The following is a 23,087-nucleotide window of genomic DNA, read 5'->3' on the forward strand; positions in this document are numbered from 1 at the left end:
GAGGTTTCTGTGACTTCTTCCATGTCTAATCCAGCAAGTGATCCCTTTGCAAAGAATCTGAGAAGATAATTCAGACTAAAAGATAAATGACTGGAAACATTTTTATTTCAGGAGGATTTTCATTTAACAAGACTCAAAGGATTTATGAGCCCAAAGGACTAGCTCTCGGCAGGTGGAATTCAGTTGGTGTGGCAAACTGGCTGACACTTTGGGCAAGGTCAGCCTGACCTTGAATCACACTGTCCTCTCCGATCTGCCCGTCTGCATCAGTAAGGTTCTCTCTGTTATGGAGCAGACGATATAGAAACCAATATGGCAGAGTTAGAAAATGGCAATGCCAAGGGAGGCCGCTGGTATCCAACCCTTCTCACAGCAGTAGGAAGAGGACAGCTCAGGCCTGGGCCACAGGTGTCTGGAGATCTGCTTCCTACAGCAGTGACTCTTAAATCTAAATGAGCAAGCAAGTTACTGGCGATCTGTCAAAAAGCTGTTTCTGACTTAGCTCATATGGGGTGCGGCCTGATGTTCAGCATTAAAGCCCCCTGGGTGATGCAGCTGGTCTGTGGACCACACATTGAGTAGCAAGGGCATGGAGCACTGCCACTCATGTACCTCCACCCTGTGTCTCCCTGCTGCTGTGCCCCTCAGTCCTAAATATCAAACCCCTGGGAGAGAGAATGTGTTGGCCCAACTTGGGTAAGTGTCCAGACCTAGCTCTGAAGCTGTGATCAGTAAGGTGGGGTTTATAGTGTGGGCATGTCCACTTATTTGGAAGGGGAGAAATGACTTCCCCTGCTTGCCACCATGTGGTCATGGTTGGACTCTGCTCCCTTCTCTGCTCCGTCTTTGCCATCTTCTTCCCACCCAGTGACTTGCTCCAGCATCCCAAGGCTGGGTTGTTGATGAGGCTGTTATTGATGGGTTCCATAGGCTACAAGAATGGGCACTTCCAAAACTCTTCGATAAAAACCAGGGACACTTGGCTCAGCACCCACTGCATCCTTGTCCTTTCATATATAGTCACCCATCTCACACCCCACAGAGGCCATAGAATTTAGCTATGGACACCAGAGACTGCCACACGGATAAGCCCTCACTAGCCCCTGCAATCTGATTCCCTGACATCCAAGAAGCTCAAGATCTCCGTGATTTGGATGCCTATTGGATCTCTGATGTCAGGCTCACCAACTATGCCCATGCCTCCCCCTGCCCCAACTCCTCTTGGGCTGTACCCACAGCTGGGGGCAAGGGACACTCAGCCTGCTTTAGTCCTGTGGAACTCTAGACACTCGAGTCAGCCATGGAAGCCCCCACCACCATCAGGGTACAAGGACCTCCTCAAACTCTCTCTTCACTCCCCGGGCAGCAGGGTCTTTTTTTTCTGGCAGACATGACCAGCATGTCCCTCCCCAGCTACCCAGTAGGAAGGCAATTGGAAATTCATAAACAGAAAATGCCCAGTGATGATGTTTCCTTTTGATTTCTAGCAGAGCAAAGTGAATTCTCTAAAAGCCTCTGAAACAGGCTGTAATTGAGAGCACTACCAGTACAGTCCCCGCGGCTGTAACACCAAGCAATAAGCCTAGTCAAACACTTTCCCAGGGGTCCTAAGTTTAAAATTGCCATTTTGGTGTTGAAAAGGCTGTGTCGCTTTCAACACTTTTTAAAAAACATTTTAATTTTTAACTTTTATTGTATTTTATTTTAAACTTTTTATTTTGAGATAATTGCAGATTCATATGCTGTTGTAAGAAGTAATAGAGAGATCCTGTGTACCCTTGACCCAGTTTCCCCCAATGGTAGTGATGGAGTTTGCATGTATTGTTCTCCCAGAACTCATGTGGAAGTCGGATCCCCAATGTGGCAGTGTTGGAAGCTGTTTGAGTCATGGGGGTGGATCCCTCATGAAGGGATTGATGCTCTCTCTGAGGGGTGGGGGTCCCGAGTGAGTTCTTGCTCTATTAGTTCCTGCAAGAGCTGGTTGTTTAAAAAACTCTGGCACCTCCTCTCTCTCTCTTGCTTCCTCTCGCCATGTGATCTGCTTGTATCTGCCACTTTCTGCCATGAGTAGATGCAGCCTGAGGCCCATGCCAGATGCAGCTGTCCCAAAATTGTAAGCCAAATAAACCTTTCTTTATAAATCACCCAGTCTCAGGTATTTCTGTTACAGCAACACAAACGGACTGATAGAGGTAGCATCTTCCAAAACTGTAAAACAATATCCCAACCAGGATACTGACACTGATACAGTCGAGACACAGAACAAGCCCATCACTGCAAGGATCTCTCGTGTTGCACTTCGACAGCCACACCTGCTTCTCTCCTGCTCCCACCCCGTCCTTAATTCTCAGCAACCATACATCTGTTCTCCATTTCTATAATTTTGTCATGTGAGGAATCATATAAATGGAATCATACAGTACATAACTTTTGGGATTGGCTTTTCTCACTCAGCATAATTCTCTGGAGATGGTTGTTGTTTCGATAGTCTGTTCCTTTTTATTGCTGAGTAGTACTCCATGATATGGAAGTACCACTGTTGGTTTAACCATTCACCTGTTTAAGGATGTCTGGGTTGTTTCCAGCTTTGGGCTATTACAATAAAACTGCTATAAACATTCATGTGCAGGTTTCTGTGTGAACATAAATGCCCCAAAATGGAATTGCTCAGTCATATGATAGTTACATGTTTAGTTTTTAAAACAACTGCCAAAGTTTTTTCAGGGTGGCTGTAACCTTTTGGGGTAGGTCTGCTGACCATAAAGTCTCTTAATTTCCCTTCGGTTAAGAATATCTTGATTTCCCCTTCATTCCTAAAGGATATTTTCACTGGATATAGGATTCTGAATCGACAGTTCTTTTCTTTCAGCCCTTGAAAAATGTGGTGTTACTTCCTTCTGCCCTCCATGGTTTCTTATGAGAAATATGCTCCCAGTCAAATTGTTCTTCCTTTCTAGGGAAGACGTTGGGATATGCTACGGGTCTAGCTAAAAGAAAGAGGCTGTTTATATACAATGTGGATAAAGCATTAATTGGCATAACTGTTTGGGACATCAATTTAGCGATATTTACCAAGGCTTAAAATTGCTCAAACCTAAGTAACTCAATTTCCTCAAGAAATAATGGTAAAAATAGAAATGGCTTTATGCATGAGCATAGCTTTGATTAAAAAAAAATACAATTGTGTAAATAAATTGTGTAAATCATGATATTTTCATGATGACAGCTATGTAAAAAAAATTTTTTTAAAACATAAAAAAAAGGAAATATGCCAAATATGAGACCATATTTTTATCCCTCCACCATTCTGTATTGTTAAGTAATCTGTAATGAAAATATATTATTTTTATTTTTTAATTTGTATTCATTTATTTATTTTCAAAAATGTACTATTTTTATAATAAAATACCAGCATTTTATTCCTATAGCACCAAGAGTAAAAGAGTGAATTAGGGCCGGCCCGTGGCTCACTTGGGAGAGCGTGGTGCTGATAACACTAAGGCCATGGGTTCAGATCCCATATAGGGATGGCTGGTTTGCTCGCTTGGGAGAGTGTGGTGCTGACAACACCAAGTCAAGGGTTAAGATCCCCTTACCAGTCATCTTTATAAAAAAAAAAAAAAAAAAAAGTGAATTACAGTTGTGTAGTCAAGCAAAGAATGGGAAAATGAAGCTGTCACATTTTATATTTTCAGGAGCATTATTGTAAAAATCAATTACATTTGACATCCAAACTTCTCTCCCTTGAGTTCCCCTGCTAAAGGTTCATCCTCAGATGATATCCTGTGGACTTTCCCAATCCCAACCCGGTTCCTGTCCATGATCCAGCACCCTGGTGCCACTCTAAATCCTGACCACAGACCAGAGAATGGCCAACCTTCCTATTTGCCCACACTCTCATTCCTCCAGTCTCTCTTGTGCGGTCTTGACATATTTCCATTCTCGTCCTGGCTGTGGGAATTGGGCGAGTTACTTAATTTTTTTCAGCAGAACTTTGGAGCGGCTGTGTCAGTCTCCTGGCTGCAAGGCATCACTCACAATTCCTAGGGGACACCTGAGATGAGGGGAAGTAGCCCCAGTGTAGACGCTTTGGGTTGAGATGGTGAGAGGTGCAGATGGGCTCCAATGGCCTTTCACAGCCTTGCACAGCTGGAGGCTTTTTTTTCCTAAAATGGTTTTAGACTAGACCATGTCTGAAAACTATTGTTCACTCTTGGGAATGAGTGATTCCAGACAGTCAGGGGCCAAAGCCAGATGCTGGCCTGCTGACAGAGGATAGAGATCACAGTTTCCCCTCAGGCTGGAGGCAGGGCCCAGGAAAGAACAGGCAGGGTGCCCGCAGGCCCCTGGGCTGTTCGGCTGAAGGCCTGTGCCTTCGAATATAGCATTATAATGGTCTCGGCAGAGCGGCGGGGCCAGACCACCTGATAGTGGGGAGCGGGGAGATTTCCCTGCAAGAAGTAAATACTGCCAAGCATCCTATGGCATGTCACCAGGAGCTACTCAACCTCTTCCTCTGGTAATTGTACCCCAATTTCCCTAGTGGAAATGCTGCCTCCCCTCTGTCACTTCACTGCTCCTCACTGGGGATGCAGCACATGACCCACGCCTGAGGCAACTGGCCTGTGTGGCATGGCCCTGGCCTCGGGGACTGGTTCAGGGATGGACTCAAAATACCAACACTGCCTGACACTGATAAAGCACTTCCTCTGCCCAGGCCCCGTTCTTAGGGTTTTACACATTAACTCAATTAATCCTCACAACATTCAAATGAAGTGACACTGTCATTATCATCCCTGTTGGGCAACTGAGGCACAGAGGCATTAAGTAACATGCCCAAGTGATACAGCTATTGAGTGGCAAAACCAGGACTTACTTTAAGGTCATATGACACCAGAGTTCATTACTGGAATACTGCACCATACAGCGTACTAGGACATAGTCAGGCACAAGTGTGCTGTGACAGACACTTTCTTCTCTGAAGGACCTGAAACTGAGGAGGATGCTCTGGAGCTGCTGTTGCCATTTCACCCCTGCTTGGAACCCAAGAATGGCGCTAATGCAGAGGGCAGAGCTGAAAGCAGAGGAGACAGATCCTAGGGGCGTGGTAAGCTCCAGAACTGGGTCAGTCTGCAGCCAGCTCAGCAGCGTGGCCAGCAGATTCTCATATCCCCATCTCCTCCACCTGTCTGCTTGTTTCTTGGTCCAGTTTCAGTTGGTTTGGGTTATTTCGTCCCCATCACATTGTCTGTTTTCTCTTTCTAAGAATTCCTATTAATTGGTTATTGAATCTCAATAGATCCCCTTATTTTCTTACCCCTTCTTTGTGATCACTCGTCTAGTTTTCTTTTTGTTCTACTTTCTGGGAGATTTCCTTGACCTTACTTTTTAAACCTTTTAATGAAAAACATTAGGGGATGGGAGTATCACTTTTTTTATTTCTAGATTCTCTTTTTCAATTGTTCTTTTTATTGGCATCTTAATTTTTGTTCATTGTATGATCTAGTCTGTTTATTTAGCACCTACTTTACACCAGACACTGTACTAGGTGCTTTATCTATTTTCTCTCATTTTGTTAATCCTCTTAACCTCTCTGTAACTTTTATGCTAGTTATCTTTTAGATAAGAAACTGAAGTTTAGAAACTTCACAGCCAAGGAGTAGCAGGCCTAGGATTTCAGCTCAGGTTGGCCTGAGTCCAAAGCTTGTGAACTTTCCTCATATAATGCTGTGTCACCTGGATATATTGCTGTCCATTTTAGATAAGGAAACTGAGGTGCCGAGATGCTCCTTACACATCCTGAAAAATTCTTGAGGCAGGTTATGAGAGAAGGCCAAGGCCTCACGTAGTAGAGATAAAGGGGGTGTGCAGAGAATGGTAAATCATGCTGTGTTCATAATGTCCCAAGGCCCTCTTCCATCAGGGGAATTTTCTGTAAGGAAAGACAAAGAGGACCACAAAGGCCAGCAGGAAATAATTAAACAGCAGCCAGTCATGGAGGAGGAAAGTGTTGCAGTCCTGTCTGTATAATAGGGTGATTCTACCTTCTAGTGATCTGCTTCTCTCCCTCCCCCACCCCAGCTGCCTCACTGAATTCCTTCCCAGCTGCCAACATTATGAGATCCCTCCAACTGTGAGCCCATTCACCAGATCCATCCAGAAGGGCAGCTCTGGATGAAGAAGAGCCAGTGCAAGGTCCAAGGGTCTCAGGAAAAAAAAAAAAAGGTAAGGGAAAGTTCCTTTCCAACAGGCAGAACAAAGTGTGTCATTTCTGAAATGCCAGGGGAGACTACTTTTTGCTTGGGCCTGGGATGTTTTCAATAATGCTATCTAAATTTTCTGGCAAAGAAAGAACAGTCACCAGAGTCAAGGGGGAAACATTACATATTCTCCCAGACTAGAGAATGCTGTCATAATCTGAATTTGGCCAGAGAAGAAAAATCCAAAAATGATTTCATTTGGAGGAAAAAAAATGCCTAAAAGGGGAAAGTGACTTTAAATACTAAGAATCTACCCCTGCAAAAAAGAGCAGGGTATAGCCAAGGAAGGTCACAGGATCCGTAATAATAGCAGGCACATCTAAACATCTGTATTAAACAAATAAACCTTTCATGTGGTAGAAGGGAAGCCTATATGGACAAAATCAACTGCTCTTTATGTTGTTTCATCAGTTTTATTGGTCATATATCTAGAATTCATTATATAAATCTTTCAAAATAACAAGAAATTACAAGAATAGTTTACAAGTCAGCTCTGATTGCACAAATACTTGACACAGGAAACTATTTTTACAAATACATATGTTTTCTTATAAGAATACTTTAATAAAGAAAATAAGTCTCTATATATCTTTCAGCACATTTTATGCAGTTTCTTTTTCCCATTCAACCATCATTTCAGGTCTTCTACTCTAGCACATCCATCACATCCAATAAGCCAAATTACAATCTGCTGTGGCTCCTCATTTGCAAATGCTATTGAGATTCACACCATTAAAGAGTTTTTAGGCTTCCTTTTTTAACCTTTCCTGATTTGAAAGAATTCATGTATACAGGCTATAAGAGGTAATTTAGACAACATTCCTTCTAAATAGAACTTGTATCAGGTTAATCACTGTGTTTGGTGAATGATCTTCTCACCGTCCACTTAGGCTACACCAGCCAGCAGTTTTACCCCTGCTGTATCAAGTCCTTACATTCCTAATGGTTACTAAACTGCAAAAACGAAACTGTGGAAAAAAGAGTGAAATACAAATATTAAGAAAGCTAAAACATTTACTATTGATTAGAGTAGAGAACACTTTGAAATTCAAGGTCTCTCCCAGGTTGAAGAAGACAGAAAAGAAATAAAGGATAAGGACATGGCAGTAGTTGCATAAAATACTGAAAATCTGAAAAAGGTTGTTAATCACTTTGGCCAGTGGTGTATCATTTATTTGACATTCTTCTTATGCTGTGGCTTTGAAAGAGACTAATAAACATCCACTTGCTCAGAGCAAGTAATTATACAGGCCAGGGGAACTTTACAGAATATTGACCATGTTTACCTGAAGAGATAGGACACTCCCCCACCCCCAGGAAAACCTTTGGCATTAACTCCATTCCCTCACTGTTACTGAGAAGTGGGTCCACTTGGTAAAGCTTGTTGCCTTACTTTTCAGGTTGCATGAATTAAAATCAAGAAACTAGCAGTATTCTACAGTCAAGTTCCTGAGTGCTCAGCTCCAATTATCCAATACTCTTAAAAAGATTCTTTAATCAAGCCCTGGTCCAATAAGAGATTTAACAGCACATAGGGACTGTAAGATGTCCCATTTCTCTTCTCTTTCTCACCCCAGTGTAACAAATTGCTACAGGTTTTTATAAACCACTGCAGCAATAGTTGGAAATGAGTTATTTTGCATTACCAAAAGTGTTCAATCACATTATCACGGGTAACATTTGCATATAACTAGGAGATAGCCAAATAACATCTACTGCAGTGATTTTGCAAATTCAGCATAGTCGATGTACCCATCATTATTCTTGTCATCATCTCTCAAAACACCATCTATTATGTTAATCAGTTCATCTTCGCTCATTACTGGTGCTGGTTCACTGTCTTCCTACAAAATATAAAGTAGATAATAATGAGTTGCACATTTTGCTGGAAGAAGTGCTTAGCTAATGTCCAAAATGTCTATGCTCATGTGTCTGGAAACTCTTTCAATGTTGTACTTGGTTACTTCTAGGAATCCACCTACCCAACTATCAAATATAGAGTCAATTTATAATAATCCAATTTAAATTTGCCAGTTAGAAGAAAGATGCATTCAAGGCAGGCCCTTGCTTATTTGTTTTAAAAATTACTGTGCATTCTTTTCTAATTACAAAAGTAAGACAAGTTCATTGTAGAAAGCTGGGTCTGCTTACACAGAATTATGGGTTTCATAGATTCCCTGACCCACACACCCCTGCTGAAGAAAAGCTCATAGCCCAAGCCCTCCTGAGGGTCAGCTCTGTGCACAATTTGCCTGATAAACGGAAACAGTGATTTAGCCATCTTGGAGTCGTAACAAGAGGAAGAAGCCTCCTCCAACCAGTAGAACCTGTTATGGTCTTTGAGAAAGTACTTCTGCTGCTCTAGAAGCACATATAGCAGGGCTCACTGCACCAGGGGCTAAGCTACAGCCATTCATGGCTGGTTCTTCCTTTGCCACATCTCCCACATCTACCCTTTCCTCTCCTATCACCACCACCATCCTTGCCTGCAAAGGACTTCAGAATCTTAAGTCCTCTCCCTTACACTGGTCTCTCCTTACATCCACCAGTCTGCCTCCCACAGCAAAGGATCTTCCCCAAACAATACCATTCTCCTGTCCAAAACCATACTGCCTTCGAGGCAGACCCCAACCTGCACCCCTAGCAGCCAATGTGATCACACCCACCTCACCAACTCTGCCTTGACCCCCCGCCATAAAAGTCAGGCAATGTGGCAGAGTGGGATGACCTTAAACCTAGAGGCACAAAATCCCGATGTTAGTTTCCTCACCCAAAAAATGGAAGTAATAACAGTGCCTGCCTCTTCCTACTCAGGCTGTTGCAAAGATCCAACAAGATCTCTAACCTAGGTGAAAGTGCTTTGAAACTGCAGAGCACTGTACAGTATCACAAAAACCCTCAACTACTGCCAAGTCCCTTTAGCCCTTGGCTCCCTCATTTGCCATTCTCAAATGAAGCAACTTCTCTCCTGCTCTGCATGTTGAGTGTGGTCTGTCTTTTTAGTACTGGTTCTCAAAACTCCGGTGTGTAGCAAAAATGCCTACAGCACTTGTTAAAGATAAAAATGCCCAGCCCTGGGGCTTCTGCCTCAGCAGTTCACCTTTTGCAGGAAGGACCATTAAGTAGAAAGAGGTAGAAGAGTGTGGTGAGCAGAGAAAGCAGCAGCAGCACTGCTGATGCACAGGACAGCACATGTCATCAAGACTGGGGACTGAATTACCCAAGGGAGGACTTTCCATGATACTGCCCACTGAGCCACTGCCTGACCTACCTCCTTATGGACATGAGTGATGGCTGTGGAGAGTTCTAAGCCGTCAAGCAAATTATTGCCATCATAATCATGCATTTTGAAATAATGGAGCTGCAGTTCTTGTGGGGACATCTCCGCCTCTGGTTTGTTGATGACACCTTCTAGATGCTCCATGATATGCCTAAAAACCAACAGTCAGACTCAGACTACTTGGCAGTGACACTGGGATCATACCAAAACCTTAAGGACTCTGAAAAGTTCAAGATTTTAAACTTCATCCAGCTCAGAAAAGCAAATCGAAACAGTGGCAGACCATACTCAAGGATAATACATAGAGACAAGGCCATGAAAGGAGCAGGGAAAAAGTCAACGGGTCGTCTGTATGCTGGCATGATTATGGGTGTTTTTTCCTCTTTAGTATTAGAATTTTGTTACAACATTTTTGTGCCATAAATTAAAAAATTATTTTTAAAAACAATTCAAGGATAGTGAAGTATAATGTATGAGGCTAACTGGCCCAGGAAAAAAGCTGCAACAAATGATTCAATGTTTGGATGTGTCAATCAATTAAAGAAAAAAAGATCTTGTCAGAGTCAAGAAACCTCAGTTGTAGTCTGGATTATGCCACTAGAGTGTGTGTGTGTGTGTGTGTGTGTGTGTGTGTGTGTGTGTGTGTGTGTGTGTGTGTGTGTGTGTGTGTGAAACCTCAGTTGTAGTCTGGATTATGCCACGTGTGTGTGTGTGTGTGTGTGTGTGTGTGTGTGTGTGTGTGTGTGTGTGTGTGTGTGTGTGTGTGTGTGTTGAAAGAGAGAGGCAGAATTCAGAAAAGTAATTTATCCCATTGGGGCTTCAAGACTGTCCACTTGTCATATGATGATGAAAAAGCCACTACTACTGTGTGTGTGTGTGTGTGTGTGTGTGTCTCTGTGTGTGTGTGTGTGTGTGGTGAAAGAGAGAGGCAGAATTCAGAAAAGTAATTTATCCCATTGGGGCTTCAAGACTGTCCACTTGTCATATGATGATGAAAAAGACTCCCTGATTTATAGGCGGCAATAAGGAATAAATATCATCCTTGGAAAATGTGAAGGAGCCACATACACAGGAGGTAGGAAAAGAGAATGAGTGTCCCCACAGCTGGCTACAGCTGCAGGTGATGGGGAGACTGTGGACCACAGCCCAGGCTGAATACATACTCTTGGTCGTGCACTGTGTTCTTGTCCAGGCCCACACTGCTGGGTTGGGAGAAGCTGGCCACAGGCTCCTCGGCCCTGGCACCTGGGATGCAAAAGGCCCAGAATAGGCCGCACAGGAAGGGGGTTCTGAGCAGCCACAGGGATCTCATGGTCATCAGTACCTGGGAGGCAGGGACACAGAAGATGAAGGTGAGAGCACCAGAGTTAAGGCTTCTTTCAAGAGCTGACATGGTACACTCCTGGGGGAAGCAGCGAGGTTGTGGAAGACAGCACATCAAACTGGGCTCAAGGCCAGCTCTGCCACTAGACTGCAGGATGACTCTGGATGCTCCAGGTGCCCATAACTCAAACGGGTGCCAGGGGCAGAGGGGGTGGGTAGGGGGTTGGGGTTCACAACACTTCCTGAAGTGCTTTCATAGGGCCAAGCAATTCCTTGAGATCTTAAAGGGATTCAAAGGTTATTACTGCCTACGAAAAGTGACAGTCCATTGAGAGAAATACACTCTACCAAGAGCACTGAGAAAGGCAGAAAGTGAAGTGTACTAGAGAAAAATAAAACCCTCTGGGAGTTTAGGAGAAAAAAATTTCCTCTGGTTGGAAGAAAATCAGAAAAGGCTGATAAACAGGGTGACACGTTAGCTGGGCCTGGACAGACATGCAGCAATTCAATGGTGGGAGCAAAGCAGAAGTGCACACAAGTGGGAAAGAAACTACACGTGGTTCAGTTGGGCTGGAGCCTAGAGGGTATGAAGCAGACAGATGGGGGTAGGCAGCAAGGGGTGAACAGGCCATACTGGACACGGCTTTGCACATAGGCCAAAGGGGCTGGCACTTCCTGAGGACAAATGGGGAGCCATGAATGATTCATGATGGGAGATAAGATCTTGGTTTTTGAGGGAAGCAATAAGGCGGGTCGGATCAAGGTCTGCAGCAGTGGACATGGGGAAGAGGACGTTAATTCCTGCCTCATCCACCTCGCAGGGCTGTGACAGCAGCAAGTAACTTAACCACTGTGGGAGAGCATTGGAAAGGAAAGTTAGAGAAATCAGGATTCCATCAAGTACTCCTGGGGTCTAGCTACACTTGAAATTGTGGTCAACAACAAGATGACACAGTCAGCTGCAGAGCAAGCTGCCTGAGGGCAGGGAGTACTTTATTCCCAACAGTATTCCCCACCAAGGGTCAGATTGGCCTGTAATAAATGTTGATTCAACTGGAAAGTTCTGGCCTTTCCTGGGACCTATCAACTGACCTCAAAAAGGAAGGTGAAGGAGACCTACATTCAAAAACAAAGACCTGAGCTAACATTCACTTCTCAAAAGGCAGAGCAGTTGCAACTGGATGACAAGGGCCAGTGACTTCTAAAGGACCAACTGTAGCCCACAGCCCCAAACCTACAGCAGTAAAGATAAAACATGGGTGCCGGGCATACCTTACAAATGCTACACACAGAGCTCGGCTCAGAGCTGCTGCTGGCTCCACTCTTGTGCCTGGGACTGGGAAGCAGAGGTACCATAGCCCCTCTCACTCACCCTAAAAGCTCTTAGGGTAGGACCCTGAGAGTATGCCACCCTACAACATTTAGAAAAGTTTCCCTGTTTTGCCCATTAGCCATTTCACCTCCTATGGTCCCCCCCCTATATGGGACAATAGTCACTGGGATGTGTAGCTTCCAGGGTGCTAAAAAGGAGAATCTAGGCTTACTACTGAACAGTGACATCCCAATGTGATCTGTCCGGCGCTCCCGCATGCTGGTTCGGATTCTATATAGGGATGGCTGGTGCGCTCACTGGCTGAGCACGGTGTGGGCGACACCAAGCCAAGGGTTACGATCTCCTTACCAGTCACCAAAAAAAAAAAAAAAAAAAAAGAGAAGCCTGCAAAAGCCTATAAAGAATAATTCATTTTGTAAAATAAAAAATGTATATACAAAACAATGACTAAAAATTGATAACAAAGATGATCTGGAGTCATGAGATTAAAAGCGATTGTGATTTTCTTCTCTACTGCTTCTAAAATTTCTAACATAAACATATTTTTTCTTTACAAATAAGTATTTAATGTAATCTATCCCATAATTTTGTTCCAATACTATATGTATGGGATTTTAAAAGGAGTTTCCAGTTAATTCTTACCTCCAGAAAATAATTCACAAAATAGCCAGAAACTATACTTCCAATGTTACCAAATAAAAGTATCCAGATCCTGACAAGGTCATTGCCACTGTATATTGGAAAACAAGGTCTCAAGTTACTCTCCCCGGGACAGAGCAGACAACTCGTTGTAACCACACATCTTAGAGTTCTAGGGCAGGAGGGACCAGAGAGGGGAATCCAGCTTCTCCCAAGCCTTTCAGACTCATTTACATCAAATGCTCTTTCTCCAGCAAGCCCTCTTCAGTTCTGAGTCTGGCTTAGGTGTTCTTCCCATATGCTCCCAAGTGCTTCCTTTCAGAAGGCTCCTGTCCATCGCTGGTAATAGCTGTGAACACAATCTTGAAAACTGCCTGATTACTTGTCAGTGCCCCTTGCTGGACTGGGCTGTGAGAGGGTAGGGACTAAATCCACATTCCCAGCATCAGTCATAGTGCCTGGCACCGAGGCTGGTGATTTTCAGCCTGTGTGCCATGGTACCTGGGGGGCTGGGGGGATTACCACCTTCAGAGATATGCTGCCAAGTTTTGATGTCAATGTAACTGATGATAAAACTTTTCTTTGGGAGATGTCTATCAGATAGATAGTTGAGCTGAGTCATCCTTGAACCCATGCACCATTTCTTCTATGTGGTTGGATGCTTAGTCTATCAAATTGGTGGTGGGGGGAGGCAGGGGAGATCTATTCAAATAACACCAAAAAGCAACCAAGCAATAAATAATACAGTAACTGTGGATCCAAATTATGCCTTTTTCAAGGCAGGCAGGATAAAGGCCAAGAACTCCTAGTTTTGAATATGTCCCGTTTGGTTTGTTGTTGCAGGTTTCTAACCACTGGAACACAATAAAAGCCAAATCTATAAACACAGAAAAAAATCCCCCCAAGTGCCGCACTGAAAACTGGGAATCTGACTGCCACCTAACAAATTAAACTGCTCAAAATCAAAAGGAAACATAAGCAACCCCCTTCTGCCCAAAGAAAAAATTGCATCATCCACACTCCAACTACTTAGCTCAAGGCCATGGGCAAACAGCCTGGAAGATAAACTCCAGGAGTTCCCGAGCTCACTGACCTTCTTTAGGAAATTATAAAGACCGGACTGGAGAAAAAACCAAGGGAGGAGAGATTTCTGCAAAGAGACTTCTGAACACAACCCATGCCTTAGGACAAACTTCACAAGGATCAGATTCAGTTCTGGGAGGGAGGTGCTGGACCATGGTCAGTAGTGGGCATCCCACAGTCCCTTGACTGCAACAGGGCTCCCTCTCACTGCTCCAACAGCCTCTTCCTGTCACACAGCCTTTGCTCCCACTGGTTCCACCTGTCTGTTCTCCCTCTTCCTTCCAGGCCTGCTTCAAATGTCATCTCAGGATTCTTCCAACAGCGATTGCTCCCTCCTCTGACCTAAGTCCACAGCCTCTCACACTCATTTGACCTTAACATATAGTCACATATTGTTCTCCTTTTCCATTCCTTTCTTTTCCTCCCTCTCCAAGGGCCAGGATCCTCTCTTCTCTGTCACTCATTTACCCTAGTGAACTCTGCTGAGCTGACCCAGGGATAGTATGCCTTCATGTCTGGATCAGGGCAGTGGGTCTTGGCTCCTAGGTGTGTTGTTCCCTATCACAGCAGATCTGGCCTAAGTTGGAACTTCCCTTTGGAGTGGTTTGGCCTGGCCCACCCTTCCCTCTCATTGTGTCATTAGTCCTACCAGCACATGAGAGTTTGGAGCCAGCTTTCCTTCCAGCAGCTGGTAGCAGCTTTTTTCTCAGGCCAGGTGGCCTCATTTAAGAATACAAACTCAAAGCAGCCACAATCAGCAACATCTAGACATCCTGCACCCAGAGGAATGCCAAAGAAAAGCTCTGGTACTTTCTTGCCACTGCCATGGTGCTGGACTGAAGGCAAGAAAATAACCAAGTTCCTAGGCTTAAGAAACCTCTACACGGGCTGAGGGTTGAGTATTATTTCTGAAAAAGCAGGCATTTAATAACTAGATCTATGTGTTCATTTAGGGAGCCCAATGCGGGCATTTAAAAGTTTAACTAACATACCAACACCACATAGTACTGAGGATAGAACTGTGACTCAGACAGACTCCTCTCACACATACTACCACCTGGTGGAAAAGACAGACCAATAAATAGACACCCCTGGGGTCCCCCAGAAGCCCTAACTCACACCTGAAGTAACTCAGGAAAGATGAGAAGGATTATTTCAACCAAAGGATAGTGCCTCAGACAAAAGGAACGTATTGTAACAAACACCTAAGCCCAGAAGGAACTTGTTCCTATCTAAGAACTAACAAAGACCCAATATGGTTGAAGACACAGTACGGTGGAGACGAAGGAATCTAAAGTAAAGTTAAAAGAGGACGGATCATGAAGGGCTATGCAAGCCCTGTTCAAGAGCTTGGAAGAACAATACAAATCCACAAAGGAGGGTAAGGGAATGAGGGGAGGGTTCTGGAGACATGATCAGATTTGTGTTTTAAGAACATGGCTCTAGCTTCCCTGTACAGAACAAACTACAGAAGATCAAGAAGGGATGCAGGGGATCAGTCAGGAGGCTACTGAGGTAGTCCAGAGGAGAAATAGTGGTGGCCTCAGCTAGACAGGGCAGAGGGATGCGAGGGGAGAAGTGACGTATCCAGAAGAGCTTTGCGATGGATTCGATGCGGGTGGGTAAAGGAGTGCAGGCAGTAAGAATGACGCCCAGGTTTCTGGCTTGGGCACCTGGATGGATGGAGGTGCCATGCCCAGAGAGGGAATACAAGAGGAAATCAGCTTCCCCGCCTTCCCACTCGCGCGCCCCGGCACAGTCTGGCCAACCTCGCCGGGCCCGATAGGACCCGCGGTCCGCCCCAGAGGGAGATGGGGAACGAGGCGCACAGGGAGAGTAACCCTCTGGCCCGCGCGCTTCAGGCCGGGCCAGGGACACTATCCACCTGGCACAGCTAGTCCCACTGGTCCTGAGGTCCCCAGGGGCCAGCGAAGAGGGCGGAGATCGGCCTGGCCAGACCCGTCTGGCGCCAAAGCCCCGGGCTGGGGACACAGGCTTCTGTCCTGGGAGACAGGCCCTACTCCTGGCCGGCCAAGAGTCCCGAGACGGCTCGGGGGCCGAGCCCCCCAACCCCGATCCAGATCGCTCCTGAAGCTCTGAGTCCCCCCACAGGGGCGCCGAGATGCTGCCCCGCTGCGGACACCTGAGTGCCGCCCGCGGACCTCCGCCCCCAGGGTCGGGCCTCGGCCGAGCACGGGTTCACTCACCCTCACTGTCCCCGCCGCAGACGCGAAGCCCTCCAGCGTGAGCCTCGCCAGCCCCCGTCCCCAGAACGCTCTTTCTGGACCCGCCCCATCCCGCCCCCTGATCAACTCTGCGCACGCGCGCTGCCTGCCGGCTGCCCGCCCACTGACGCCACGGGCCCCGCCCCCTGCTGGAGGCCGGCCTTGTGGTCCTTTCTCGTGAATCCACGTGTAACGGGCCCGGCCCAGCACTGGCCGGCCGGACAGAGTTCTTCCACCTGCCTTCCCGAGGGCGGCACGCGGCTGCAGCACGGGTTGAGCCATCGGAAGCCCTAGGACTCGGCAGGTTGCGTGGTAATCCCGGAAGCCCCTGGGAACCTAGTTCGGCGTGGCCGTAGGCTGGCGGATCCGGAGGGGGCGGGCTCCAAAGCTGGCTCCCAGCTCTGCTGCCACCTCCCCTTTACAGTTGGGAAGAAAGGTAATAATAATCTTAATTCCTCTCATAATAAAACAGCTAGAAGACACTGGCCGGCCTTGGCTTTTGCGTTTCCAAGATTGGCCTACTTCCAGCTTCTGCTCGCTGCGTTCCACGAGCCGCCCCATCCGTGGTACCCATTTACTCCCGCAGGCGGGTCCCACCGAGACTTCATGGGCCGCCCAGTTCAAATACCACCTTACCTGTGCATGTGTAAAATCAGTTGCTTTTATCATTGAAGAGAAAAGAAGACAAAGCACTTAAAAACAACAGGCCCATGGGGCTGGCCGGTTAGATCACTTGGATAGAGCGTGGTGCTTATAACACCAAGGTCAAGGGTTCCCACCGGCCAGACACCAAAAAACAAAAATAGGCCCATGAACAAATAAAGGAAACGAATAATCCCTGTATAATCCTGCCCTTACAACTTTGCTTCTATAGGAGTTGTCATTCAGTGAACTATCTATTGACCAGATGGATAAATGAACGTAGGACTGTCATTTAAAAAATTCTTTCTCTCATTTGTGTCATAAAGATACATAATCATATTTCATATAAACCTGGATCCAGAAAGGGAGAGACAGGAAGAAAGTGGTTAAGCAGGTAGATGATCCCAGAACCCTCCCTTCAGTCTACTTTAATAGACCAATGCCTTGAAAATTGACCTACACCACTGCCATTGATTGCCTCATTCCTTTTCCCACCTTCATCCAAGAACCTGCCAACCCTGTCCCGGAGAAAAATTGCAGGGTCCCTAAGTCCCTGAAGAGACCCTAGTGATTCAAAACCCCTTCTCCTTTCCTTACTCTGAAGTTTGGGTTAGTTTGATCTAGCTCATTCTCCTGCCTTGCACCTGCTGTCTGTCCATCCATCCATCCCTCCATTTGTTCATTTATTCATTAATTCAAGATCATTTCTCTAGTACCTTCTACCTGCTAGGCACTGTGCTAGGAGCTTCTAGAGATGCAAATACAAATATGAGTCATGGTCTCTTCAAGAAGGTCAGTGTATGGTAGATGAATAAAGTGTCTTCATTCTATCTAGCCAATACTTTCACTTTTTCTATGGATATTATCCTGTCATGTCTCTCTTGAATCAACAATTGCTTCCTCTCTACCAGATCATTCCCATCAGCATATAAGTTTGCTCTCTAGTTTCTTCCCCACCGTGTTACTGAAACTACAATCCCCATGCAAATCCAGTGGTCTCTTCTTTGATCTGTTTTTATTTTATTTGCCCTCTCAACACTGTTCATCACAGTCAACCACTCCCACTTTGAAACACTTTCTTCTCTTGTTTTCTGATACCACACTTTCTTGGTCCTCCTCCTACCTCACTGGTTATTCTTTTGGGGGCTGTTACTGTCTTCTCATCCCCTGCTCAACCTATACATATCAAAGTACCCAGGGTTCTGTCCTGAGTCTCCTTCTCTATCTACCCACTCTCCCTATGTGACTTCATCTAGTCCTATGCTTTAGATACCTTTTTATTTTAAAGATGACCGGTAAGGGGATCTTAACCCTTGACTTGGTGTTGTCAGCACCACACTCTCCCAAGTGAGCTAACCGGCCATCCCTATATGGGATCCGAACCTGTGGCCTTGGTGTTATCAGCACTACACTCTCCCAAGTGAGCCACGGGCCAGCCCTTTTAGATACCATTTTAAGCAGATGATTCCAAAATTTCTCTCTCTAGTGATGACCTCTCCCCATAATTCCTAACTCTTCCAAATAACTGCCTACTTGACATCTCCACATGAATGTCTTAACTGGCATCTCAAACTTAGCATGGCCCCTAAAAAACTTGATTTTCAACCCGAAACATGCACCTCTCTCAGTGTTGTCCATTTTAGTAAACGTCACTGCTATCATTCAGTTGTTCAAGCTAAAATTCTAGGATCTATTCTTCATTCCTCTTATTCCCTTACCTTTGTATCTAATCCTTCAGCAAATCCTGTTGATTTTACCAAAGTATATTGAGTCCGTCACTTCTTTCCACCTCTACTTACTACTACTCTCGTCCAAGGAACTATCATCTGTTATTGGACTTCTTGAGAGAGAGCTTCCTAACTGACCTCCCTTCTTCCATTCTTGCCTTACTCTAGTCCATGAGTGAGAAGCCATGTATAGGTGGGTCTCTAACTTGTAGCTGAACCCGTTCCTAACAGGCAAATCATTTGGTACCAGAAGCAAGATGCTAAAAACAGATACTAAAGTGTGAAATTGGCTAACTGGAGGTTAAGGTAGGTAGTCAGTGGTGAAGACTCTATTCTGTACCAGAAAGCTGGTGACCCTTGTTAAGCAGTAGTGAAACTGTCAAACTGCTGTCACTTTCTGGACCTTATGTACAGACTGCTTGCCAACCACAGTTGTATTTTAGGAGAAATCTCAGGAACAATATAGAACACTAGTGAGTGCTGGCTTTCTTAGTAGCTTTCAGCAAACTCCTTAAAGAGAGTGGCAAATCTAGATTAGAAATAATTGACTTGAGAGCAGGGATTAAAGAAAGAAAGGACTTGGTAAGAGAGGATCTTTTTACCTGCAGCCTACAATCTAAATTGGCCAACAGCCCCATAACTTGGAGCCTTCCTGGGTTGAAGGAACCAGTTTATTTTGTGTACCCAAGCTGAAAGCAGCACATGTAGAAACAGAGGTGAGGCAGCCTTATCAGAAGATAAGACTGAGGCCTCAAGTGGCAAGATGGATTCTAGGTGGCATCTCTTTCTTCAGCTGTTGTTTTGAACATTGCCTCAAAACAATGTTTTGCCTATGTAGGGGACTCCAGGGTGGATGAGAACAGGAGTGAGAATAAGACTTCAATTTATACCTTTTAATATTGCTTTAATTTTTAAACTATATTCATATATTACTTATTTGATAAAATAAATTAAAAAAACATTTAACAAAAAGCAATTTAAAGACTCCCTAGAAAAGTTATTTGATTGTGATTACTTATACATGGAATTGACCAGAAGTCTAACAAATGATTGTGGGAATTTTGTGTCCCTAAAACCTCAAGCCTAGTCAACAACAATCTGTTGTTGTTCAACCCTGTGGCAATCCCTGGATCCCAGAATTCCCTCCAACAGGGAGTGGAATGCAAAAGGTGTGCATTCTGCACAACCAGAGGACAGAACAAGGGCAGGGCTTCCAGAGTCTCCAACCAAGAACTTAATACACTGCCAGGAAAGGGACTCTTCTATTTCTATCTAGCAGGATTGAATGTGGTTTGCTGACTAGGATATACTGTTTTCCCTTCCCTCTTTTTTTCTGAATGGAAGCTTTTATTATTTCTTCACATTGTACATTGAATGTATTTTCCTGTGTAGGCTTTTTTTAAAAACATTTTATTAATGTGTAGTATACACAAAGAAAAGTGCACGTGAAAAAGTGTACAGCTTCAAAGTTGAACACATCCATGTAACCAGCACCCAGATCAGAAACATGACATTACCAACACCCTAGGGGCTCTTGTACTACCTTACAAACACCATGCTCTCCCCCAAAAGTACCTGCTATCCTGACTTCTAATACCATAGAGCAATTTTACTTATTTTTGTATTCCATATAAATAGCATCATATAGTACATACACTTTTGTCTATGGCTCCTTTTGCTGAATGTTATTTTGAGATTCATTTATGTTGGTGTAGTTTGAGATCATTCATTCTCATTTCTGTGTGCTATTCCATTGTGTTGATATACACTATATTCTTATCCATTCTACCATTGATGGACACCTGAGTAGTTCCCAGTTTTAGGCTATCATAAATAATGCTACTTTGAACATTGTAGAATGTGTCTTTTGCTGCACTTCTGTTCACATTTCTGCTAGATTTTCACCTAGGAATAGAACTGCTGGCTTATAGGGAATGCAGATGTTCAGCTTTATTAGATACTGCCAAAAGTTTTTCCAATATAGTATATACTCCAGCAAGTGCATATGAAAGTTCTGTTGTTCCACATCCTCCCCAACAATTGGTCCTTTCCATCTTTTTCATTTTAGAAAAAGAAACTTATCCTTTAGCTTAAATCACCAGACCCCAAGAAGCCACATCTGGACCTGAAAGAGTGCCTGGACTCCAAGCTATATGTCGGAGCTGGTGAGACTGCAGGTTATCTCCTTTGTGGAGGAGTGAGCGCACTCCATGCGAAATGTGTATGTAGGTAAGTGGGGGATATACATGGGTTTTAGGTACTAAAGAGCTGCACCAGGCATACTCTGGTGATTATACTGGGGGCAGCCCAGTTTCCACATTTGACCCCCTCCATCTCTACAATAGAAGCTAAAAAAACATTAAACATTCACTTTTCCATGTGTTTATTTTTTTTCTTTTCAGCTAGATGGCCATGTGACACAGTTCTAGGTATGATACATAAGGAGAATTTGGAGAATCTTGCTTTTCTGATAAAGGAGATAGTGACTGGTGTAGACTGTCCCCTTCTGAATAGGTATGTAACACCTCAGCAAGTCATCCTCCAGCCATGAATGGAAGTCGTGGAGAATTTCAGAAAGGCAGGCCCAATGCTGTCAAGCTGCTGACCAGTACCAGCAGCTGCCTACCTCCAGATATCTTGTTATGTGGGGAGAACTCCTGTTTGTTTAAGCTACTCTAAGACAGTTACTTGTAGTCCAAAGCATTCCCAAGTAATACAGAGGTCAAGCAAGATGCAGACTCACATGTGAATTGAATTTATCAATCCAAGGACACTGGGGCCTCAGAGAGCAGTTTATGTGCAGTGCAAGGCAGCAGTAGATTGCAGGGGTGGTGAACAGCTAGTAGGTAAGCACTGGGTACAGTAAGCACAGGCAAGTCTTTCAAGAATTGGCTGTGAAGGGGAAGGAAGAGAAAAGGTCCAGGAAGGGGTGTCTTTAAGATGGAGCGCCTTCTGTACGTTTAAATTCTTTTGGGAAGGGGTCAGTAAAGATGGCGAGACTGAAGAGACAGCAGAGTGGACAAAACTGAAAGGACAGGTTACCGAGGAGGAAGGGGAGAATGGTTCCAAAGCCCAGATGGGGGCGAGCCTGAGATTTGAGAGGCATGGTTACTTGCTGAGAGCACTGTAATTGGGGGAGGGGCAGGGAGCTTGAGTGGGTCAGAGTTTGAAATTGTCTTTGTATAACTGGGAAAGCAAGCTGCATAGGGAAGACAGAAGGCCTTCTGGCCTGAGTTGAAGGCCCAGCTGAAATTGAAGATTATTTATTTATAATGGCACAGTCTGCATAATTATTTGATTGTATACCACGGTTAATGTACATTTCTTTGATACCATCATAAGCTGGCTCCCACTCCCTTGGGACTGATGTTTAATGATGATTCACTCAGGGGTGCTTTTGTGCTGTTCCCCGACATGGGCAGCTCCTATCCAGCAAACGGCTCCTGGTCCTCTCTCGGTATCTTGTTTCCCCGGCTCTCCAGCAGACACCCTTTTGGGTGGGATCCCTTTAAAAACGCTCCTAAGCTGCTGGCTCAAGGGCTTACGACTTTGGTCGGGTTTGAAAGGGGTCCAGGCAGACTCAGGCAAACCCTGTGGGGCCCAACATGGGACCTGCACAGTGGAGGAGCAATGCTAAGGGAGGTATTGGGGAGGATGGGCCAAGGAGAGCGTCCTCACGGAGTCCTGGGGTCCCAGGCAAGAATTCCCAGGCTCTCCAGAGGAGAGAGGTGTGAAGATGAAGCACACAGACTGGGATGAGGAGAACGCAACGTGCATGGAGCCGACGATGAGAGACCATGGCAGGACTTCTGAGGCGAGTAGGACATGCAGACAGCACAGGGTGTGTGCTGTCCTGGCCTATTTGCCCTCAGATCCATCCCTCACTCTTCCCCGTCGTGCTCTGCATCACAGGGGGGCTGAGCAGTGGGCTGCATTTTCTGGCCTCCCCTGTCAGCTGGGGCAGGACTTCATATTTCTTCCCTCTTATTGATATTTCTGATAAGGGTGAAATATGGTGCTAAAAGCTTAGAATTTTGGCTTGTGTTAGGATGTTCTGAATCTGGTATATAGTAAACTGGGGTGGTGAAAATGATAACCATCTGCTTTTAGTGACTCACGTCTTCCATCCCTGACTTTATCAAAGAATATATTATTCCTGATGGAAAGTTTCACGAACACGGGTTTCTTCAAGTCCTAAATATGTGTACTTTCCCCCAACAAGTCCCATGTATTAGCATTCCTCAGTATCGCTTTTGTCTCCCTCTCCTCCCCCATCACATTGTTCTTGTTTGGAATTTTCGACATTAGTTATTCTAGGCAAACATTCTCTTTTTCTTTTCTTCAGTCTTAGCTTTTTTTAAAGCAGGAATAAATTTATCAAAAATGTTGATCATCCTGACACCTCCTATCTCTTAAAGTTTCTCCTGAATCCACTTATCTTACCTGAATACTTCCTTCAAAGGTGTTTTCAATGTGGACTTTGTGTGGCAAATTCTGAGGCCTCACATGCCTGATAATATTTTTATTACTCTCTCACATGAGAGAGAAAATTTATCTGTATATAAAACTTTAGGT

At 44.9% G+C, this 23,087-nt stretch overlaps 1 protein-coding gene and 1 long non-coding RNA gene across 3 annotated transcripts in view; one reads left to right on the forward strand and one right to left on the reverse strand.

Annotated features, from left to right (window-relative positions):
• Positions 1 to 16,200, reverse strand: part of MCFD2 (multiple coagulation factor deficiency 2, ER cargo receptor complex subunit) — a 56,514-nt gene extending 40,314 nt beyond the window's left edge. Inside the window, exons 1-4 of one of the 2 annotated variants that reach the window (XM_063077880.1) lie at positions 16,126 to 16,194; positions 10,704 to 10,864; positions 9,532 to 9,691; positions 6,654 to 8,104 (exon numbers count right to left, since the gene is read on the reverse strand). In XM_063077880.1, coding sequence (XP_062933950.1) covers positions 7,973 to 8,104; positions 9,532 to 9,691; positions 10,704 to 10,858 — 447 coding nt within the window. In that variant the 5' untranslated portion in view covers positions 10,859 to 10,864; positions 16,126 to 16,194 and the 3' untranslated portion in view covers positions 6,654 to 7,972. Of the gene's footprint in view, positions 1 to 6,653; positions 8,105 to 9,531; positions 9,692 to 10,703; positions 10,865 to 16,125 lie in introns of those variants that run through there. The other variant, XR_010021638.1, reaches the window with a different exon arrangement.
• Positions 16,201 to 16,313: 113 nt separating this feature from the next.
• Positions 16,314 to 22,693, forward strand: LOC134363318 (uncharacterized). Its single transcript, XR_010021700.1, has 3 exons — positions 16,314 to 16,579; positions 20,581 to 20,741; positions 20,915 to 22,693. It is a non-coding gene; the product is annotated as an uncharacterized LOC134363318 (long non-coding RNA).
• The last annotated feature ends 394 nt before the right edge of the window (positions 22,694 to 23,087 follow it).

This window comes from Cynocephalus volans, chromosome 14, assembly GCF_027409185.1.
Source record: "Cynocephalus volans isolate mCynVol1 chromosome 14, mCynVol1.pri, whole genome shotgun sequence".
In the NCBI taxonomy this organism is placed as follows: domain Eukaryota; kingdom Metazoa; phylum Chordata; class Mammalia; order Dermoptera; family Cynocephalidae; genus Cynocephalus; species Cynocephalus volans.